The sequence below is a fragment of the Pipistrellus kuhlii genome, unplaced genomic scaffold, assembly GCF_014108245.1.
Source record: "Pipistrellus kuhlii isolate mPipKuh1 unplaced genomic scaffold, mPipKuh1.p scaffold_m20_p_8, whole genome shotgun sequence".
Taxonomy (NCBI): domain Eukaryota; kingdom Metazoa; phylum Chordata; class Mammalia; order Chiroptera; family Vespertilionidae; genus Pipistrellus; species Pipistrellus kuhlii.
This window is the reverse complement of record NW_023425584.1, coordinates 18,057,849-18,076,672: the sequence shown is the minus strand read 5'-3', so window position 1 is coordinate 18,076,672 and position 18,824 is coordinate 18,057,849. Positions and strand designations below refer to the sequence as shown.

Below are 18,824 nucleotides of genomic sequence, written 5' to 3'. Positions count from 1 at the left end.
TAGGCTGCAGGTTCAAGGTCAAATATACAGGTCCTCACTGGGAATGTGTTTATGTGTGTCTTTTTATTTAAAGAAGTATAAAGAGAATGATCTGGAGGCATATCCCAGACTGTCAATGCTAGAAGAAAAGCCAAGATCTCTTTGCCCAACCCTTTCATTTTGTAGACGGGAAAACAGTGAATCGGGAGGGGAAAGGGATGAGCCCAAGGTCAGAAAGAAATTATGTGGCTGATGCAAAATGGAATCCAGGTATTCGGACTCCTGGTTCAGTGCTCTAGCACAACCACCTGGACGGAGGTGGGCGCTGAAGAGGTGGCAGGATTGTTGGCCAGAAGACATTTATTCCTCCCTCCCGTCCCGCTGCCAAGAACACTCAATTGACACCCGTCACCAGGCCCTGCCATTCGAAACACACACATCACTCATTTCATAGACAGAGGCTCAGTATGTTTTTTGAATATGACAATGCCCACGCCAGGGCAGGGGCTGTGGCAGGGACAGAAGGGTGAAGGAGGAAGATGGGAATAGAGGTGGACAGAATCTGTTCTTCAGCCAATCAGATGTAAGGAGTGACCATGCTGGGCCTTCCATGGCTCCTGGGAGTGGGAGCCTTTCCTAAACCCCAGTTAGTGACAAGAGACCACCCCTGCCCCCCTACCCTCACCCCTGCCCCTCCCGTAGTCTCTGCAGCTGGAGAATCAGGCTTGGTCACGGTGGCTGGTGCTGATGACCATGTCTTGGCTGAGGTGCCCGCCAAAGCCAGCGCCCTAGTCCTGGCCCCCACAGATAGCCAGCAAGGCCTTCATGAAGTCTCCGGAGGTGTCACCCTGGCAGAGGCAGAGGGAGAGCTGAGTAAGTGAAAACAATCCTGATGGTCTCAATGTCCCTCCTCCTAGCTGCCCACGTTACAGGAGTAGTCTGTGCATCTACCAATGTGTGTCTATAGAACATTCCTTTCCTACACAGAAATGGATATGCGACAGCCACACTATTCTGGACCATACTTTTTTGAACTGAGAGAAGATCTCAAACCAACACATAGAGTCTCCTCGTGCTTTTTTACGGCTATATTGTACATCAGGTATTTAAGCAGTCCTAAATGGAGGGCTTCCACTCTAGCTACTATAATATAAACAATACTGGCATAAACATTCCTTTGGGAATAGGTGTGGCTATGTCTGTAAAACAAATTCCTACACACATATACCAAGTCCAAGACGTAAAATGTCTTGAATTTTGAAATCTCGAAACTCCCCTTTGAAGACATACTACCAAGTTGCCTTCCCACCAAACTGTGTGAAACTGCCTATGAGATATCCCACAGTCTTGCCAACTGAGTACAGAATCAAATTAAGATCCTGGTCATTCTCAAAGACAAGAAAATGGGATCCATAGTGAAAAAAAGTCGGACACAAAAGAACCACATGTTACGTGATTCCACTGCTAGGAAATACCCAGAAAAGGCAAGTCTACAGAGACAGGAAGTCGCTGGATGGTTGCCCGGGGCTGGGGGTGGAAACAGGTAAACAGGTACAAGGACCTTAGTAGGGGGATGGAAATGTTTTAAACTGGATTGTGGCGATGCTTGCACAACTCATTACATTTTCTAATATATTTAAAATTATACCCTCAAACAGGTGCATTTTATGGTATGTAAATTATACTAGGTCAGTAACAATTTTTAAAAAGCAAAAAAAGAAAGGCCCTTGTTTTATCTGGCAATCTTTAATTATAAACCTTTGAACCATCTGGAATTTATTTTGGTATAAACAATGAGGCAGGTCTTTCATTTAGAACATCCTGGCTGTCCTCAGAGATAAGTCATTGAAAAAAAAAAAAAAAAAAAAGACTATGGGAAGAAAAAGGACTTCGAATCTTATGTTCCGGGATCTGACTCTCACCCCCTTCCCCACTGACCTCTAGCCCCACTCCTCACCTCAATGACTTCGTTGAGAGACTTGTCGTATTTCTCAATGAACTCCTGCCGGATGTTGAGCAGGTCGACCTCACTCCGGGAGACCATGATCCTGGTGAGGGTCTTCTCATCCGTGCCGGCGCCCTGGGAGAGCCGGCGTGAGGAAGGCACAGGGCGGGAGAAGAAACAAGGCCAACTCAGGCAAGGACTAGTGGGTGTCCATCTGCCTCGCTCCCTTTTCCTGCCCAAACCGGGGTGGGATATTCTGCCTGTCTGCCACAAATATTCCTGACCCAAATTCTCCTGGGCCTAGGGCTGACTAGACAGGCAAAAATGGCTTATATGAATTAAAGAGTATACCCCCAAAATTCATGTCCACCTGGAACCTTACAATGAGACTAATTTGGAAACAGGGTCTTTGCACATGTCATTAGTCGAGGTCCTACTGGATTAGCGTGGCCCTAGATCCAATGACTGGTATCCTTATAGGGGGCGTGCAGGAAGCAGCCAACCATCATTGATATTTCTCTCTCTCCTGCCCCTTTCCTCTCTAAAATCAATACAAATATATTTAAAAGAAAAAAGAAAAAAAAGAAGAAGAGGATGTATGGACATGGACACAGCAAATAAAGATAAAGGCAGAGACTAGAGGGGTTCTTCCACAAGCCAAGAAACACCAGGATTCCTGGCAACCACAGAAGCTGGAGAGAGACACCAGCGAGTTTCTCCCTCGAAGCCTCCAGAGGAACCAGTCCTGCCAATACCTTCACCTTGCCCTTCCGGCCTCTAGAACCACGAGGGGGTAAGTACTGTGGCCCCTCATTTTGTGGCCAGTTGTTACAGCAGCTCTGGAACACTAATTCAGGCTCAAGGAGCAGGCACAGCTCAGGGACGGTGTGGGCCGCTGGGGCCTGCTGTGCCCCCAGAGCTGGCACATAGTAAGTTCCACATAAGTGGTGTCATGTCTGGGGACTGCGGGCTGAGAGGGCTCTCAGCTCGCTCTCACCATGCAGTCTCCCCGGGCTCTGTCCACAGCGGAGACTCTACCTGCTGGGCTGAGAGGGTGGCCAGCATGGCCTTTGGGAAGCCAGGGCCAGACCCAGAGCTGAGCACTCGCTACCTTCTGTGATCATTTCACAGGAGGCTCTGTGTCACCCGCTGGAAGGGGAGCTCTGAGAGGGCAGACTGTGTCCCTCTCACTCAGCCCCGTGTCTCCAGAGCAAGTTTCTCAACCTTGGCCCCTGGGGTCTGATCATGCTTTGCTATGGGATCTCTCCTGTGCATCGCAGGCTGTTGGCAACCCTTGTCTTCTACCCAGCAGGTGCAAGCAGCTGTTACTCTCCAGGCTGTGACGCCCAGGATGTGTCAGATGTTCCCGGGGCAGGGCCACCCTCCCCCCATGGGCTGAGAACTACGATGCTAGAGCCAGACACAGGGCAGATGCTGCCAAATATCCAACGGGCTGTCACCGTGCTGGAAACGAAAGGAACAGACGAGCACGCCGTCTTACCTTCATGGACTTGTAAAGTTTGTCGGCGAAGAAGAGAGGCTTGTTCTTGACACTCTGAACTGCAGGGAGAGGGGTGCAAGGAACTTGGTCAGAGGAGCTGTGCCCAGACTCTGGGTGGGGCTCCCTTCTGCTACTTCCTCTCCCCCCACACATTGCCAACCCCAGGGCCTGGCACACTCACTCCCCTTCCTGGTGCCACCTTCTCTGGCTCTCACTGGGTCCCAGATTGGAGAGGGTGCAGGCCAGGCTGAGGGACACCCCACCCCCATGCATGAATTTTGTGCACTGGGCCACTAGTATTGTGATAACTATGTTTGGTGCCAGGTGGGTGCTGGAAATACCGGAGAGAACACTGTGTAAAGTATGCTATTGTTCTATGATAAAGTATGAAACACTATGCTGCACCCCTGAAAGTAAACTGTAATTGAAAAATAAAAAAATAAAAATAAAAATAAAAATTTAAAAAGGACTAAAATCAGCTGGGACCGGTTTAGCTCAATGGATAGAGCGTCGGTCGGCTTGGGGACTGAAGGGACCTGGGTTCGATTCCGGTCAAGGACATGTACCTTGGTTGCGGGCATATCCCCAGTAGGGGGTGTGCAAGAGGCAACTGATCGATGACTCTCTCATCGATGTTTCTAACTCTCTATCTCTCTCCCTTCCTCTTTGTACAAAATCAATAAAATATAAAAAAATAAAAAAAATAAAAAAAACCCTAAAATCATGCAAGAAGAGAATAACCAAAAAGATCTAGGTACTGGGAGGAGGAAAAGGTGCACGTGTAGTGTGTGTGTGTGTGTGTACGAGTGTGTGTGTGTATGTGTGTATGTCTGTGTATACACTCCCAGCCCGCTATTGACCTCCTGGTTTTTTTCTGCAGGAGAGCTGTTTCTTCTTCCTGCTCTACAGCCTGGAACAAGTCCTCATGTTGCCCACCGATCCATCACACAGAGGCAGGACCCGGGAGCCGGTAAGTGGCAGTGTTGATTTTCCGGTACTATTGCTTAGGCAGCTGCCACAGCCACGTGTTCAGGGAGTCTGGCCATGTGCCCAATGCCCCCAGTCCCCGCCCTGGACCTCTAGCCCTTCCCTTGGTCCCCGCCAGTTACCAATGGCCACAAACGCGTCCTTGACATCCCCAGACATCTCCTTCTTGATGATGTGCTCCACGTCATAGTTGGTCAACTTGATGAACTCCTGGAAGACTGGCCCCAAGAGAAGCCCCAGAGGTGGGGGTGAGCTTCAGCTTAGAGGGAGGGGGGAGATCACCCCTCCCGCCCACCCAGCTCCGCCCACAGGCTGTGGAAAGGGGCAGCAGGTGTGGCTGCAGGTATGGCTGTGCCGAGGTGCAGCATTGAGGGAGGAAGTTTTGGCCCAGCCCAGCCGGTGTGGTCGACAAATCTGGGGTCTCCCTGCCGATTGGAAAGGGGAGGGGCGAGGCTCACCTCTCCGGAGGTGCGGATAGCTGCGTGTACACAGGATCGTCATGAAACGCGTCTCCAGGGAGGTCTTGTCTCCACTGCTGGACGTGTCTGCTATTTCCTGCAGGGACGGTCGAGGCCGGGGTTTGGGAGGAAGACATGAGCAGGCCTTGGTTATCTCTCACTTCCATTTCTGCCTCGGCCGAGGGCAGCTAAAAGTTGGGCTAATCCAGCCACCCAAGGACACTGACATTGGCCCCTTCTCCCTTCCTCGGCCTCCTCAGCCCCCACCAGTTCCCAGGAGCCCTGGGACTGACACACGGGGGCTGAGCCTCCAGGCAGAGGACGGCGACCCCGGGAGAGGCAGACAGGCACCAGGAAGCGTGGAGGCGCGGGAAGCGTGTTGTGCAAAAGCCTAGACAGTGTTTCCCCAAGTGTCGGAATGCCACACAACTTTAACACACCACATCTATGTTTCCACATGATCTAGCCAGCTACAGCTCCATTTGCATTGATTGTAAATTTCCCTTTAAAAATAACTGATTTCAGCCGAAGCCTGTTTAGCCCAGTGGATAAGAGCGTCGGCCTGCGGACTGAAAGGTCCTGGGTTCGATTCTGGTCAAGGGCATGTACCTTGGTTGCAGGCACATCCCCAGTTGGGGATGTGCAAGAGGCAACTGATCAATGATCTCTCTCATCGATGTTTCTAACTCTCTATTCCTCTCTCTTCCTCTCTGTGAAAAATCAATAAAAATATATATTAAAAAAAACCCACCTGATTTCAGGTTTTTAAAAAAGAGTCAATTTAAAGAAAATATTCATTGCTCATGTAGGTAGCACCAATCAGGTGGGAAATGAGTGGGTGAAGTTCAGGAAACACTTGCCTGGCCCGTATTTTACCCAGGGGGGTTCATAGAGAAGAGAGAGAAGCTGCAAGGCAAACCCCAAATCACTGCCTGCCCCTGCCCCTACCCCCTCAGCCCCGCCCAGAGGCACAGGCACAATCAGCCTTCACTCAGAGGCCTTCCCGCACAGGGAGACCGCGGCACTCACCAAGATCTCAGCAGCCACCTGAGAGCAGGGGGGAGAGAGATGGGGAGGCAAGAGTCAGAGGAGGCCCAGAGAGGGTGGCTATGGGGGCCCTGGGGTGCAGGGACAGGGGGCCTAGCTCAAGGTGGTAGAGGCCCCGAGAGGCCCCAAGGGGAGGCCCCAAAGGGACTTGGGACCACAGTGGGAGCAGGGAGAACACATGGTTCCCTGACCTTGGGACTGGACATCAACATGGGGACAGGCCTGGGAATTAATTACAAAAATGTTCACCAAGAGGGGAGAGGAGGACACCGAACAGGGCACCCTGCCCATCATCACCCCGGGCAACCTGGGCACCTCCAGACCTAGTGTGCGCATCTGCAAAGCCACTGAGCAGTCTGACTGTGAGACCGGCTGCATTCTTCACCCCCTGCCCCCCACTCGGTGAAGGGGGTGAAGACCTGCCACTTCACTCCCTCAAACGACAGAGAGGAGAGACAGGAGAGCCGAGGCCTGGAGGCGAGGGGATTGACAGGGCACGCAGCCCATCCGGGGGAAGTGCCAGTCGCCCGGCCATGTTACAGGGGACAGTGTTCATCACTGCCTAAGGCCGAGCGCACATTCTGTGGGGACATGATTTTGTTAGGCCAGAACCATGACCAGGGATGCCTGGGGGTGAATTGTAGCCATCCCCGTGCACCCCGGGCTGAGTTCTGCCTTTGCTCATGTTCCCCCAACTGCTGACCCTTTCATCTATGGGACAGACCAAAACCATCCCCTTCATAAACTTTCCAACAGCTCTCTGCTTTAGAGAGCTTCTTTCCATTCTAGAAGTTGGCCATGTCCATCAAAACGTAAAATGCATGTGCTGCCTGATTCAGCAACGGTGTGGCTGGGGATGTGCCTCAGAGACAGGCTGGCCAGGTCTGCCGAGATATCGCAAGGCGCCAGGGCGGCCGTCTTTGTAATAGGGAACAAGGGGACACCGTTACTACTGGCTTGTCACTCCGGCTATGCATGGCTCATCCAATGGGAGAAATGAAATCCACACAGCTATTTAAAAGAGTGAGCGTGATCTGCAGTGTTGATAAGGAGTTTCCTTTTAATTTAAGCAAAAAGGTGTAGCATCACAGTGCATAATTGTGGCTAACAGTGTCCCTTGTATCTAGATAAGAAGAGATGAACATACACTCACTCCTACCCACTTCCTGGGAAGTCAGGACACTGCTGACAGTGGCTAGCTTTGAGGAGGACTGTGGGGGGAAGCTTTTGCATTTTGTTTTATTTTTCCTGAAATTTTATGTTTGCATTTTCTCAGCATGGAAGTATGTTATTATTATTATTATTATTATTTTTTAATTTTAATGTCAAGTCAGAGTTATCAGGGCTACTAGGTTTACGGATGCTTCTGGGTTTTACTTATACCTTTTTCTATATTAAAAATTGCCTGGTTTAGTAGCTGAGTGTCGACTCACGAACCAGGAGGATTCCTAGTCAGGGCACATGCCTGGGATTTGGGCTCCATCCTAAGTGTGTGTGTGGGGGGGGGCATGCAGGAGGCAGCTGATTGATGATTCTCTCTTCATTAATGTTTCTATCTCTCTCTCCCTCTGCCTTCCTCTCTCTGAAATCAATTTTTAAAAGGTTAAAAAAACAACAAACCAATAAGAAACAAACAAAATGACCTCGCTGAACCTTGAGGACATCATGCCAAGAGAAATGAGCCAGTTACAAAAGGACAGATACTGCACGATGGTGACTATTTGACCTGGAGTGTCACATTCACAGGGGCAGGAAGTAGAACGGAGGTTGCCAGGGGCTGGGGGGTGGGGGGTGGGCAACGGGCAGTTATTATTTCATGGGCACAGAGTTTCGGTTTTACAAGATGAAAGGAGTTCAGCGGATGGACCGTGGTGATGGTTGCACAATGATGTGAATGCACTACTGTCACTGAATCGGACACTTACAGATGGTTAAGATGGTAAATTGTATGTTATGTGTATTTTTATTATGTGTGATGCCCCTTTTTACCACAATTTTTAAAAAAGTTATGCTAAAAATGCCCAGTATTTTATTTTAAAAGAGGGAGATGTTTTTAAAAATTTAAGAAAAAGCAATTAAGGTATCAAACATTCTTTATGTATTTGGGTCAGAGAACCCCAGGCATATGTTTTTTTCAACTTTAATAATATTTGTAATATAAAAAATGCAGTGGGTTACTAAAATAATTTTCCAGATACACCAAAACTTTTCCTCATTAGCCTAGCTACTTCATGTAAAAATTAATCTGGGCTGTTCCTCCTAAAGTTAGCCACTCCTAGAAATATACCCAAAAGAAACACAACATACGTGTACACAAAGACTTATACACAAATGCGTATAGCCAGGAGCATTATTCATAATAGCCCTAAAGTGGACACAACCCAAATGTCTATTAGCTGATAAATGGATCTTTAAAAAATGATATATTCATACAGTGAAATAGTATTTGGCAATGGAAAGGAAAGAAAAAAAATATGTTGCATAATTTGAATAAATTTTGAAAATATTATAATAAGTGAAAGAAACTAGTCACAGAAGACCACATATTCATGATTCCATGTATGTGAAATGCCCAGAATAGGCAAATCTTAGAGACAGAACGTAGATCAGTGGTTGCCCAGGACTGGGGCTGCGAGAAATGAGGAGTAACTGTAACATGTACAGTTTCTTTTGGAGATGATGAAATGTTGAAAAGTCGATTGTGGTGGTGGTTGCGCAAGGCTCTGAAGACACTAAAAACCACTGAAGTGTACATTTTAAACAGGTCATTGTGTGGTGTATGAATTATATTTCAATAGTGCTGTCACATCAAAAAATACAACCCGGGCCCTAGCCGGTTTGGCTCAGTGGGTAGAGCGTCAGCCTGCAGACTGAATGGTCCCAGGTTCGATTCTAGTCAAGGGCATGCACCTTGATTTTGGGCACATCCCCAGAGGGAGGTATGCAGGAGGCAGCTGGTCAATGTTTCTCTCTCATCGATGTTTCTAACTCTCTATCCCTCTCCCTTCCTCTCTGGAAAAAAAATAAATCAATAACATATTTAAAAAAAAAAAAACAATCCGGTGATTGAATTATCTAAAACTGGCCAAAAATCTTCATTTCACTCTTAGAGTATACCTAGAAAAGTTATAGGTATTCTTTTATCTGGCCATAATTAATTTCACAATTAGATTCTCTATCTATATTATTTATTGCTCCAACAGGAACACTGAGAATGAAAGGGAAGCTATTGACAATGACTGTGGGGCCAGAGGTGAACATTGGACCTGGGTCTCCTGTTCATAACAGACCCAGAGCTGTAAAAGTTTGTTCTGGATGCCCAGGTGAGAGTGTGGAAAGGAGGAGGCAAAAACAGGCCAACACTGCTAAGTACTAACGTGCATTATCTAGATTTTCAGGGGTGCAACTTGGCTCTGCATACCAAATGCCTTCAATTTTTGGAGAGATTTTCTGCCAGTATTCTTATTTCACCTCTAGAAATTGAGTCAAAGGGAAAAGTCACGCATGTGATACAAGAGTTGGTTATTCGGACGAGGGCTGGTTAAATAAATGTGGCAGATCTTTGCCGGGACCGGTTTGGCTCAGTGGATAGAGCATCGGCCTGCGGACTGAAAGGTCCCGGGTTCGATTCCAGTCAAGGGCATGTACCTTGGTTGCAGTAGGGAGTGTGCAAGAGGCAACTGATCGATGATTCTCTCTCATCGATGTTTCTAACTCTCTATCCCTCTCTCTTCTTCTCTGTGAAAAATCAATAAAATATATTAAAAAATAAAAAAAATAAAAAAATGGCAGATCTTAAACAGGACAGTATATAGCCATTAAATGACGTCAATTTTTAAAAATAATATGCCACCGTTTTAACAGGATGTTATTTTTACATTTTTAACTATTATAAATCAGGAACGACAACTAGAATGATATGTTCCCAAACATTAACAAAGGTCATTACTAGGTTCTGGATTTTATTTATTTATTTTGCTTGTCTCTATTTTCTAAAGTTTCTACAAAAGAATGCGTGTCATCTTTCCAGTGACTATAAGGACCGAACCCACACTAAGATCAGGGTCTAGTGTCTGAGAATCTGCAAAGGCAGCTGAGTGGGGCAGGGCTCTGCTTCCTTTGGTTGTTTCCACTCAGGTTCTCTCTCATCCCTTCTCTTCCCCCAAAGCTGCAAGCAAGGCTTACCGCTGCCCCCTGCTGGTAGCAACTGAAGCATATTCTCATAGGCAGACCAGGCCAGGGGTCGGCACTCATTAGTCAACAGAGCCAAATATCAACAGGACGGCGATTGAAATTTCTTTTGAGAGCCAAATTTTTAAAACTTATTCTTCTCCTAACACCACTTCTTCAAAATAGACTCACCCAGGCTGTGGTATTTTGTGGAAGAGCCACACTCAAGGGGCCAAAGAGCCGCATGTGGCTCGCGAGCCGCAGTTTGCCGACTACTGGCAGGCACCCGATTTCCAGAAGCACTGGGACAATAGATTTTGGGTGAGCTCTACAGAGTTAGCCAGGTTCAGAGACCCTCAGCAGCACAATAGGGCCACTCTATTGAATGAGTGAAGAATACCCAGCCTCAGAAAGCCACTCTGGGGGGCTGGGTTCTGAGGTTAGTCCCTAAAACGCACTCACAATGCAGCTGGCATACCCCTGAATGGAAGGAACCCTGCAGCTTCTGGCAGCTGAATCCCAAACCAGGGGCTGGACAACTGGACAATTGGTTTGGAAGTTGCAGGGAAATGACTATATTGAGTCATGGAGGATAGCAGATGGTATTATTACAAATACAAGCTTTGGAGTCAGGCAGGCCTGGGTTCAAACCACTCTTTGGGCGCTTGGAAATTATACCCATGGATTTGTAAGGAGCTTCATTTCCCCAATAAAAAAAAAAGGGGGGGGCATTAAAAAAGTACAAAGTCGTTTTAACATCATACTCAGCAGTTAGTAAGCATCCTAATAGTTTTACAGTTGTCAGGTCACAGCTAAGTGCCTCCAGCTCTGATGCTGCGGTCACATGCCACACCTCTGCTGGTGGAACTGGGAATTGAGCCGGTGCCCTGACTCCTAATCCATCAGCGCTCTCTTCAACTCACAACTGTAACAGAAGGGGGCTGGATCTGCAGGCTTGTAGTGTCTATGCCAATCCCTGGGCCCAGAGTTTTGAGGGGGCTGAGAATGGTTCAGGAAAAAGAGACAGGATCCAGGCCCTGGCCTAGGCCAGAGGGAGCTGGGATGAAGGCACAGGTGAGTGGGGACAGTGTGGGTGGCATCAGCAGGGACTGCTCAGCCAGAGGGACACTTAGGGATAAAAAATTTGAAATTGTCCAGCCTCTGTGAGGAGCCACCTCCAGACTTCAAGCTCCCCAAGCCTTACGAGCAAGACAGAAGCAGAGAAGCCATGAGACCCGAGAGAACCCCCTGCCCCCTTATTCGTTCAATAAGAATACATTGCGTTCTGATCACGTGCCATTTCAGTACATCAGTGAGCAAAACAAAGGTCCCAGCCCTTGATAAACTCACTTTCTAGCTTCTCCCAGGACATGACCTTCAACCTTGGTCCCATTTCATAAATAATAAACTAGGAGCTGTAGTGCTCAGGCCCCTGTCCCAGCAAACCCCCAGACCTGCTCCCTCTGGGATAATTTCACCCGGGCTACTGATTTGCTGTGTGACTTCCAGGAGTCATTCGCCCTCTCTGGGCCTGTTTTCCCTCTGTAATACGAGGAGTTTGACGTGGATGATCTGTAAGTCCCTTCCAGCTCTCAAGGTCTCGGACTCTAAGCCTAACTCTTCACACAAGAAATATCAGTAAGACCAGCACCACATTCCCAGACATCACTGACAGCTCCGAGAGCCCTAAAAATCTCACTTCTGAGGGCGGAAAGGTGCCAGGGGCCCAGTGTCTGCCCCTAAAACCACCCATGCCTTTGCCAGGAGGCTTCCCCACTCCCAGAGAGCTAGGGCCTGGCACGGACTGATGTCAGCTGAAGCAGTGGGGGTCTCACCTTGGCATCTTCCCGGGCCTTCTCCCGGTCTTCTCCTCCCTCATCACGGTTCCCCTGTAGCAGGACCGGTGCAAAAGGTCAGTCCCCACACACCCACCCTCTCTGTCCCTCAGCAGCCGCAGGACTTGCTCAGCCACTCCAAACCCTTCTCCTCAGCTGGGACATGGGGACAATAATCTGGCCTCCATGGGGCTGGCTTTGTGAGCATTACACTGGAAGGCACTTGGCCCAAGGCCCGACTCAGACACAGTGAACTTGCATCAGGGCCTGGAACCTGGGCTGTGAAAATTTAAGAGATGGTGGTGGCAGCTCCTGGGTAACAGCACAGGGAAAGGTCACCCACATGGCTTCCTCTTGTCAGCTGAGTGCCCAGAAAGCCAGACTGAGGGCCATCCCGGGAGGGCTGCCTGGAGAAGGTGGCACCAAACCGGCTTTGAAAAGTGAACAGTGGAGGAGGCTTTACACGAGGAAGTAACTGCCTCAGCAGTGGGACCGAGTTGGCAAGAAGGGAAGAAACCCTCTCTTCCCTAGGACTGGGCTCCTATCCCCTCCTCCCAGGGCCCCAGAAGGCCTCGCAGGCCCGAGGCCATGAATCACCCACCGTAGCCAGAGAGATGAGGATCCTTTTGAAGTGGCCGGATGTGTCTGAGCTCAGAGCATCCTCCAGGGACTTGTGATAGTCTGAGGCAGAGAAAGGGGGTGCAGAGGGCTGATGGGGGGACCTAGAGGCCCAGACTTGGTGGGAATGGTGGGGATGAAGGAGTTTGCAGTTGGTTCTTGGGAGTATGCAGCCATCTGATGATCTTGACACTGATATGCCCACTGGTCCTTCACTGCCCTCTGCTCCTGTCCCTATCTCCATTCTCTCTTCTGCCTCCCCTCCCGCATGACAGCTGCTGGCCCCACAAGCACAGCTCTGACCTCACAAATTCTACCATTTTAAAGCTGCTTTCAAGAGAAAAAGTTTAAATACTCTAGGTAGGAAGTGCCCGGCTAGCTCAGTCGGTAGAGCATGAGACTCTTAAACACTCTGGGTGGTGTTGAAGGTTCTTCAGAATAATATAAGGTCTCTGGTGAAAAAATTAATAAGAATTTCAAGATGGCAACAGTGTGGCACGCAATCAAGCACAGGCCTTCTGAACACAGGGCCGGGTGGGGCTGCCAGGCTGCCCACCAAGCTGCCCTTCCTCTCCCAGCGGCGGGATGCTCTCTCCCCTCTCTCCCAGACACTCTCTCCTGCCCCCAGGCCTTTGTCTGGCTGAACCTCTCTCTGGAGCACCCTTTCCCCAGACACAGGGCTGGTATCACCCAAGGCATTACCGAAGCCTCCTGGTCTGACAAAGGGAGACAGCAGAGCTGGGGACGAGGCCGGAAGCTGGGGGATCTAGCTGTTCGCCCACCCTCCTCCCAGGTGTGTTGGGCCCCAGGCCTCCTTCCCACGAACTCACCTTCCTTGTAGGCCTCGTTGATGGCCTGGATTTCAGCATTGGTCCGAGTAGCGAGGATTTCGATGAGAGTCTTTTCATCTGTGCCGGCTCCCTAGAATGTCAAGGGGAAGAGCATCGGAACCACAGCCCTGACCTGAGTGCAGAGGCAGGCCTGCTCCGAGAAACCGCCCAGGAGGTGAACGCTCAGGCCACCAAGCCCTCCTGGATTTTCTCCCCATACCCAGACACAGCCCCCACACCACAGGCCTTGGCCCAATCAGGGGCGAACATGCCAGCTTGTCAAGATTTCCAGAACCTCTCACAAAAAATGCTGCTTTTTTTTTTTTTTTTTAAATGCTTTTATTGCTTTTTAGGGAGGGAGAGAGGGAGAGAGAGAGAGAAACACCAATTGGCTGCCTCCTGCATGCCCCCCACTCTGGATTGAGCCCACAACACGGGCATGTGTTCTGACCAGGAATCAAACTGGTGACCCCTTGGTTCCTAGGTTGACGGTCAACCACTGAGCCACACTGGATGGGCAAAAATTACTTTGTCTCAAAATTTAAAACGAAAAGAATATGTGGTATATGGGTACTTGTACATAAAATGCATAAACGTGTACATATCGGAATATAAATATTTACACACAAGTATGTAAAAGGGACAGACGACACACATCACAGGATCTGTGATTGGTGTCTGGGTAGATGAGGGGTCACAGGTGAGTTCTATTTTCTTCTCATTTGCTCTGTGTATATTTTCTCAAGTTTTCACAGTGAACACATTTGAATTTGTCAAAAGAAAGAAGGGTGTAGTGCTTGAAGGAAAAAAAATATGCTCTATTATATTGTTTATATTTGGATGTGATGAGTGATACATTAGGTCTTCTGGACTGGGGCATCTGGGAGACCCGCTACTCAAAGGTCCCCACTTTGAGGGAGGGGGACAAGACTGATGGACTAATCGATTGGTAGATTCAAATATCCGTTAAACACTGGCCATATGCCATTCACTGTGCAGGCCACTGGGCTACGACTATAAAAACAGGGAAGTTGCCTGCTGGGTGGCTCAGTTGGTTGGAGTGTCATCCCATACACCGAATGGTTTTGGGTTTGATTCCCAATCAGGCACATGCCTAGGTTGCAGGTTCAATCCTTGGTCTGCGTGAGTACGAGAGGCAACCGATTGATGTTTCTCTCTCACATCAATGTTTCTCTCTCTCTCAAATCAATAAAAAATATATCTGCCGAAACTGGTTTGGCTCAGTGGTAGAGCATCGGTCTGCGGACTGAAAGGTCCCAGGTTCGATTCCGGTCAAGGGCATGTATCTTGGTTGTGGGCACATCCCCGGTAGGGGTGTGCAAGAGGCAGCTGATCGATGACTCTCTCTCATCGATGATTCTAACTCTCTCTCTCTCTCCCTTCCTCTCTGTACAAAATCAATAAAACATATTAAAAAAAAAAAAAAAAAGAGGCAGCTGGTCGATGTTTCTCTCTCATCGACGTTTCTAGCTCTCTATCTCTCTCCCTTCCTCTCTGTAAAAAAAAACACCAAAAAAACAAACAAACAAAAAAAACCAAAAAAAACAAACACATATCCTAGGATGAGGATTACAAACAAGCAGGGAAGCCGTGTTCCCCAGCCTGGGAAGTTACTGCCCAGTGGTCAACCGGTCCCTGAATTCCCCGCCCGGAAGCAGACTGAGGCTGCCGGAGATCTTGAACAGCCTCTTCATTAAAAGCTGCATCGGTGAGGCCAGCCTGATCCTCAGAGTGTCCAGACACCCAGGTCTAGCCTCATCCTTCTCTTAATTCTGTGTGTGGGTTTTTGTTTTTTAAAGTCATTCACTTTTTGCCTAGGAGTTTTAAAAGGACAATCATCTCAACTTGCTTTGCCAGGGAATGTTTGTTCTCTAAATCCTTCAGAGGCCAAAGCCCTGGTGATTTTGAGGCAGGATAGTAAGAAATTGGGGAAACTCTTGGCAAGTGGGATGAGGGAAACTGAGACAAAAATAGATGCACAGGCTGAGCTATAAATCACAAGATCTTTACCTTCCCTAACCAAGGACACTTGGGAGCAGATGGTTTACACCTCTCTTCCCCAACCAGGAAGTGAGTAGCTTAAATCACCCTGGTCAGGGAGACAGAGAACCGAGACCAGGCTGATGCCATCGCTGCCAGCCAAACTCCAGAACAGATGGAATCAGGGGAATAAGTAACAAAAAAGCCCAATGAGAGCCAGACAAACCCAGGATAAAAGTAAAGCAGGGAAGCTGACCAGGGCAGCTGACCAGAGAATTATCCCAAATTCCTCTATGGCTGACTCTGATGCATCAGCATGTTGAAGGACACAACTGAATATTCTGTTGAGACCCTGCCCTGAGACCTCCCCTAACACTCCCATCTTTAAAAAAGAGACATGAACCCTCCAGACCCCGTGTGCACTCTCTCCCTTGAGCACTTGGGTGTTTACTTTTGCTTTCCTTCTCCTGAACTCTAAGGGTCCCCATGAGACTTGCAACCAGGGGAGCAGCGGCAGCTTGTCCTGGGCTAACCCTCTGAAGCCGTCTCTAAGGGTTCTCCTTTTACCTCTGGAACCTGTTTCCTGAGTCCATGCAGCCCAGCATGGCGCACTTATTTTGCCTCTACACTAGGGGTGTCGAACTCAATCAGAGAAGGGGCCAAAATCTAAAATCCAGCCTAAATCGCGGGCCAAATGGTTTACTGAACAGTCATAAACTGTCATTGTGATGGAAACGCAGCGGAGTGCAGTGATGACAGCGTGGTGCGGGCCACATTGCAAGGCCTAGCGGGACGGATTTGGCCCGCAGGCCTTGTGTTTGACACATGTGCTCTACACCTTCCTTTCTTGAGTCCATGCAGCCCAGCCTAGGCTCCCTCCTGTTGCTGTGATCGTGCCTCTTCTATCTTAAGCTTCCTTTGTCCCCAGCTTTAAAAAATGTACTCTCAAAACCACCTAGACCTGTGCTGTGAAATCTTCTCCTGTGTGCAGTCAAGAACCCACACATTTCAGACCGTACAGGGCAGACCCGCCTTGGTCCCTGTCCCTTTCTGGTGACAATTTCATGCAATTGTCAAGTCAGGCTCTAGAACCAGAAATCTTTGATCCGAATCCCAGCTCTACGACTTCATAGCGCTGTGACTCTGACCAAGCAACCTAGCCTCAGTTTTCTCATCTGTAAAATGGGGACAAAAAAAAAGAAAAGCCTTGCTTGCCTTGTGGGTTGATGGGACAAGTCACTAAGCTAAAACACTCAGCCCACGTTAGGTTCTACCCTATGCTCTTACTAAACGCTATCGGCTCCTAGCCCGATTGGAGCCTTGGGAAGCAAAGCAGCCTCTGCAAGAGCTGAGCTGGGACCGAAGGCCCTTTCTTGCTATTCGCAGGGCCAGGTCTTCAGAGTTAGCAGTGCCCTCCATACCCGTGACCGTACTTGACCCTCTCCCACGTTTAGAGGGCAGGGATGGCTGTTTCCATTTCACACCTGAAAGCACACAGGCTGTGGCCCAACAGCACACAGTACGCATGTGGCAGGGTCAGGCTAGAATTCATACTCCAAAGGCTGCTGCTGCTTCTTCCGGATCCACCCTGCTTCTTCTAGCCTCTCCAGGAGCTCCCGCTGACCCTCCAGGAGCTCCCGCTGACCCCTCTGGTTCCTGGGCACGTGGCACCGCTTGAATCAGCCACAGTAACAGCTGAGACTTAGGCAGAGTTCCTGGGAGGAAGGACCTCTTTCCACTGGTGCCCACGGCTAGGATAAGCCATCACACCGCCAGGGGGAGAAACGCTGGCGGACAGCCAGGGGCCGCAGAAGAAAGTGAGTCAGGGTTGGGGAGAGACAAGAGTCCACCCATTTAACATTGTTTTTGTCCCGGGATCCAGCCATGTCAAAACCAGACCACGTTCTGTAATTTTCAGTTACAGACCAAGTCCTGTAATTCTCCCTTCCTCCCTTTCTAAACACCGCCTTCTGTGTTCACGCCAGCTTGAACTGGGTGTGGGAGGGGCTCTCCCAAGGAGTCACAGCCAGCCCAGCGAGGCTCTGAGGAGCCCCCGTGTCCCTCCGGCACCTGCACAGACTGGACCCCGTCCGCTTGCTGCCCATACCGTACCTCCATGGCCTTCTTCAACTGCTTGGCATCGTAATGGTCCGGCGGCAACATGAGCCCCAGAATCAGCCTCGCCAGGTCTCCGGAAAGCTCTGACTTCAGGTCAGCCATCAAGTCCTGCAAGAGGCAGAGCTGAGGTCACGCCCGCAGCAGCACTTGCCCTCATGTGACCCGGGTCAGGGAGGACATGTGGAGGGAATAGGGGCTCCCCGGGGGTGCAAAGGTACATGGGAGCCTGTGTCTGTTTTTTGCTGATGTTGGGCATACTGTTTAGAGGAACTCAGAAGAAGGTGGGGAAAGTACAACCCGGAGGAGGAAGACCTGCTCTCCGTGGAGGCAACAGACGGGGAAGGAAAGGGGACAGTGCCATTTCAATCCCGGGGCAAGCGCACCAGCCCCATGAGGGTGCCACGAAGGTGCCATGACAGGTCACACTCAGCCTTAAAGCCTCTTTGTGCAGAGGGAACTGTGGGGCGCCAGAGACACTGCACAAAAACAACATACACCCCCGGTCTCGCCGGGAACTCCAAGCCATTCATTCACAAGCGTGTTGCTGACCACAAGGAACTGGGGGAATGCAGATGTGTCTGCAGGCAGCCCATACCCAGCGATGGAGACGCTCTCAGAACACGTGACCCCAGGGGGGGCCCCCTGCCACGAAGACCCCGGTGCAGAGCTGGCTGTGACAGGCCAACAGAAGCCCAGGTCCCGGGCGCAGCCCCTTACCCGGCCAAAGTGAGACTTGAAGGTCTGCCGCAGCTGCTGCCGCTGGGCGTTGCTGCGGTGCGTGATGATGTCAATGATGGTGTCCTCGTCAGTCCCTGAGTCAGAAAGCCACGTGGTTCAGAGGCCAGCTCCCCCCATGCCCCCCGCTGATGGGCCCTGTCTATCTCTGGCACAGAGCTCCATCTCGCAAAAGCATCTTTACACTGTTATCTCCGAGTCCTAGATACACTCAGCAGATACCGTCCTTCCCAGGAGTCAAAGGAAAAGGAGGCCCCGAGAACAGGGGACTTCACCCCAGGACCCAGGGAGGTGCCCGTGGGCAGAAGCGGGGAGAGGGCAATGGAAGCCCCGCCCCAGATGCTGTCCCCAGTGGCCTTTCTGAGGACGGGCCATCCATCCACCCACAGGATAGCTCTCCCACTGGACAAATGGAGGCCTGGAAGGGGCGGCCATCAGGGGGCGCTCCCATCTGAGGCTGGGGACTCGAGTTACAGGGTCCACACCCCTTATTTGGCACATGGGGAAACTGAGACTGGGGAGGCTTGAAAGATTTGCCCAAAGGCACACAGTGAGTCGGTGGCAAAGCCAGGACAAGAGTCCAGGCCTTTGGATCTTTCA

General features: G+C 49.9%; 1 protein-coding gene across 3 annotated transcripts in view; it reads right to left on the bottom strand.

The window, feature by feature from the left end:
- Positions 1–425: 425 nt before the first annotated feature.
- The window catches only part of ANXA6 (annexin A6), a 49,656-nt gene continuing 31,257 nt past the window's right edge, over positions 426–18,824 (bottom strand). For 2 of the 3 annotated variants that reach the window (XM_036424720.2, XM_045576320.1), the window contains exons 16-26: positions 18,207–18,301; positions 17,484–17,597; positions 13,371–13,461; positions 12,524–12,603; positions 11,923–11,976; positions 5,900–5,917; positions 4,871–4,967; positions 4,535–4,630; positions 3,426–3,484; positions 1,937–2,059; positions 426–827 (exon numbers count right to left, since the gene is read on the bottom strand). In XM_036424720.2, coding sequence (XP_036280613.1) covers positions 768–827; positions 1,937–2,059; positions 3,426–3,484; positions 4,535–4,630; positions 4,871–4,967; positions 5,900–5,917; positions 11,923–11,976; positions 12,524–12,603; positions 13,371–13,461; positions 17,484–17,597; positions 18,207–18,301 — 887 coding nt within the window. In that variant the 3' untranslated portion in view covers positions 426–767. The remainder of the gene's footprint in view (positions 828–1,936; positions 2,060–3,425; positions 3,485–4,534; positions 4,631–4,870; positions 4,968–5,899; positions 5,918–11,922; positions 11,977–12,523; positions 12,604–13,370; positions 13,462–17,483; positions 17,598–18,206; positions 18,302–18,824) is intronic. The other variant, XM_036424719.2, reaches the window with a different exon arrangement.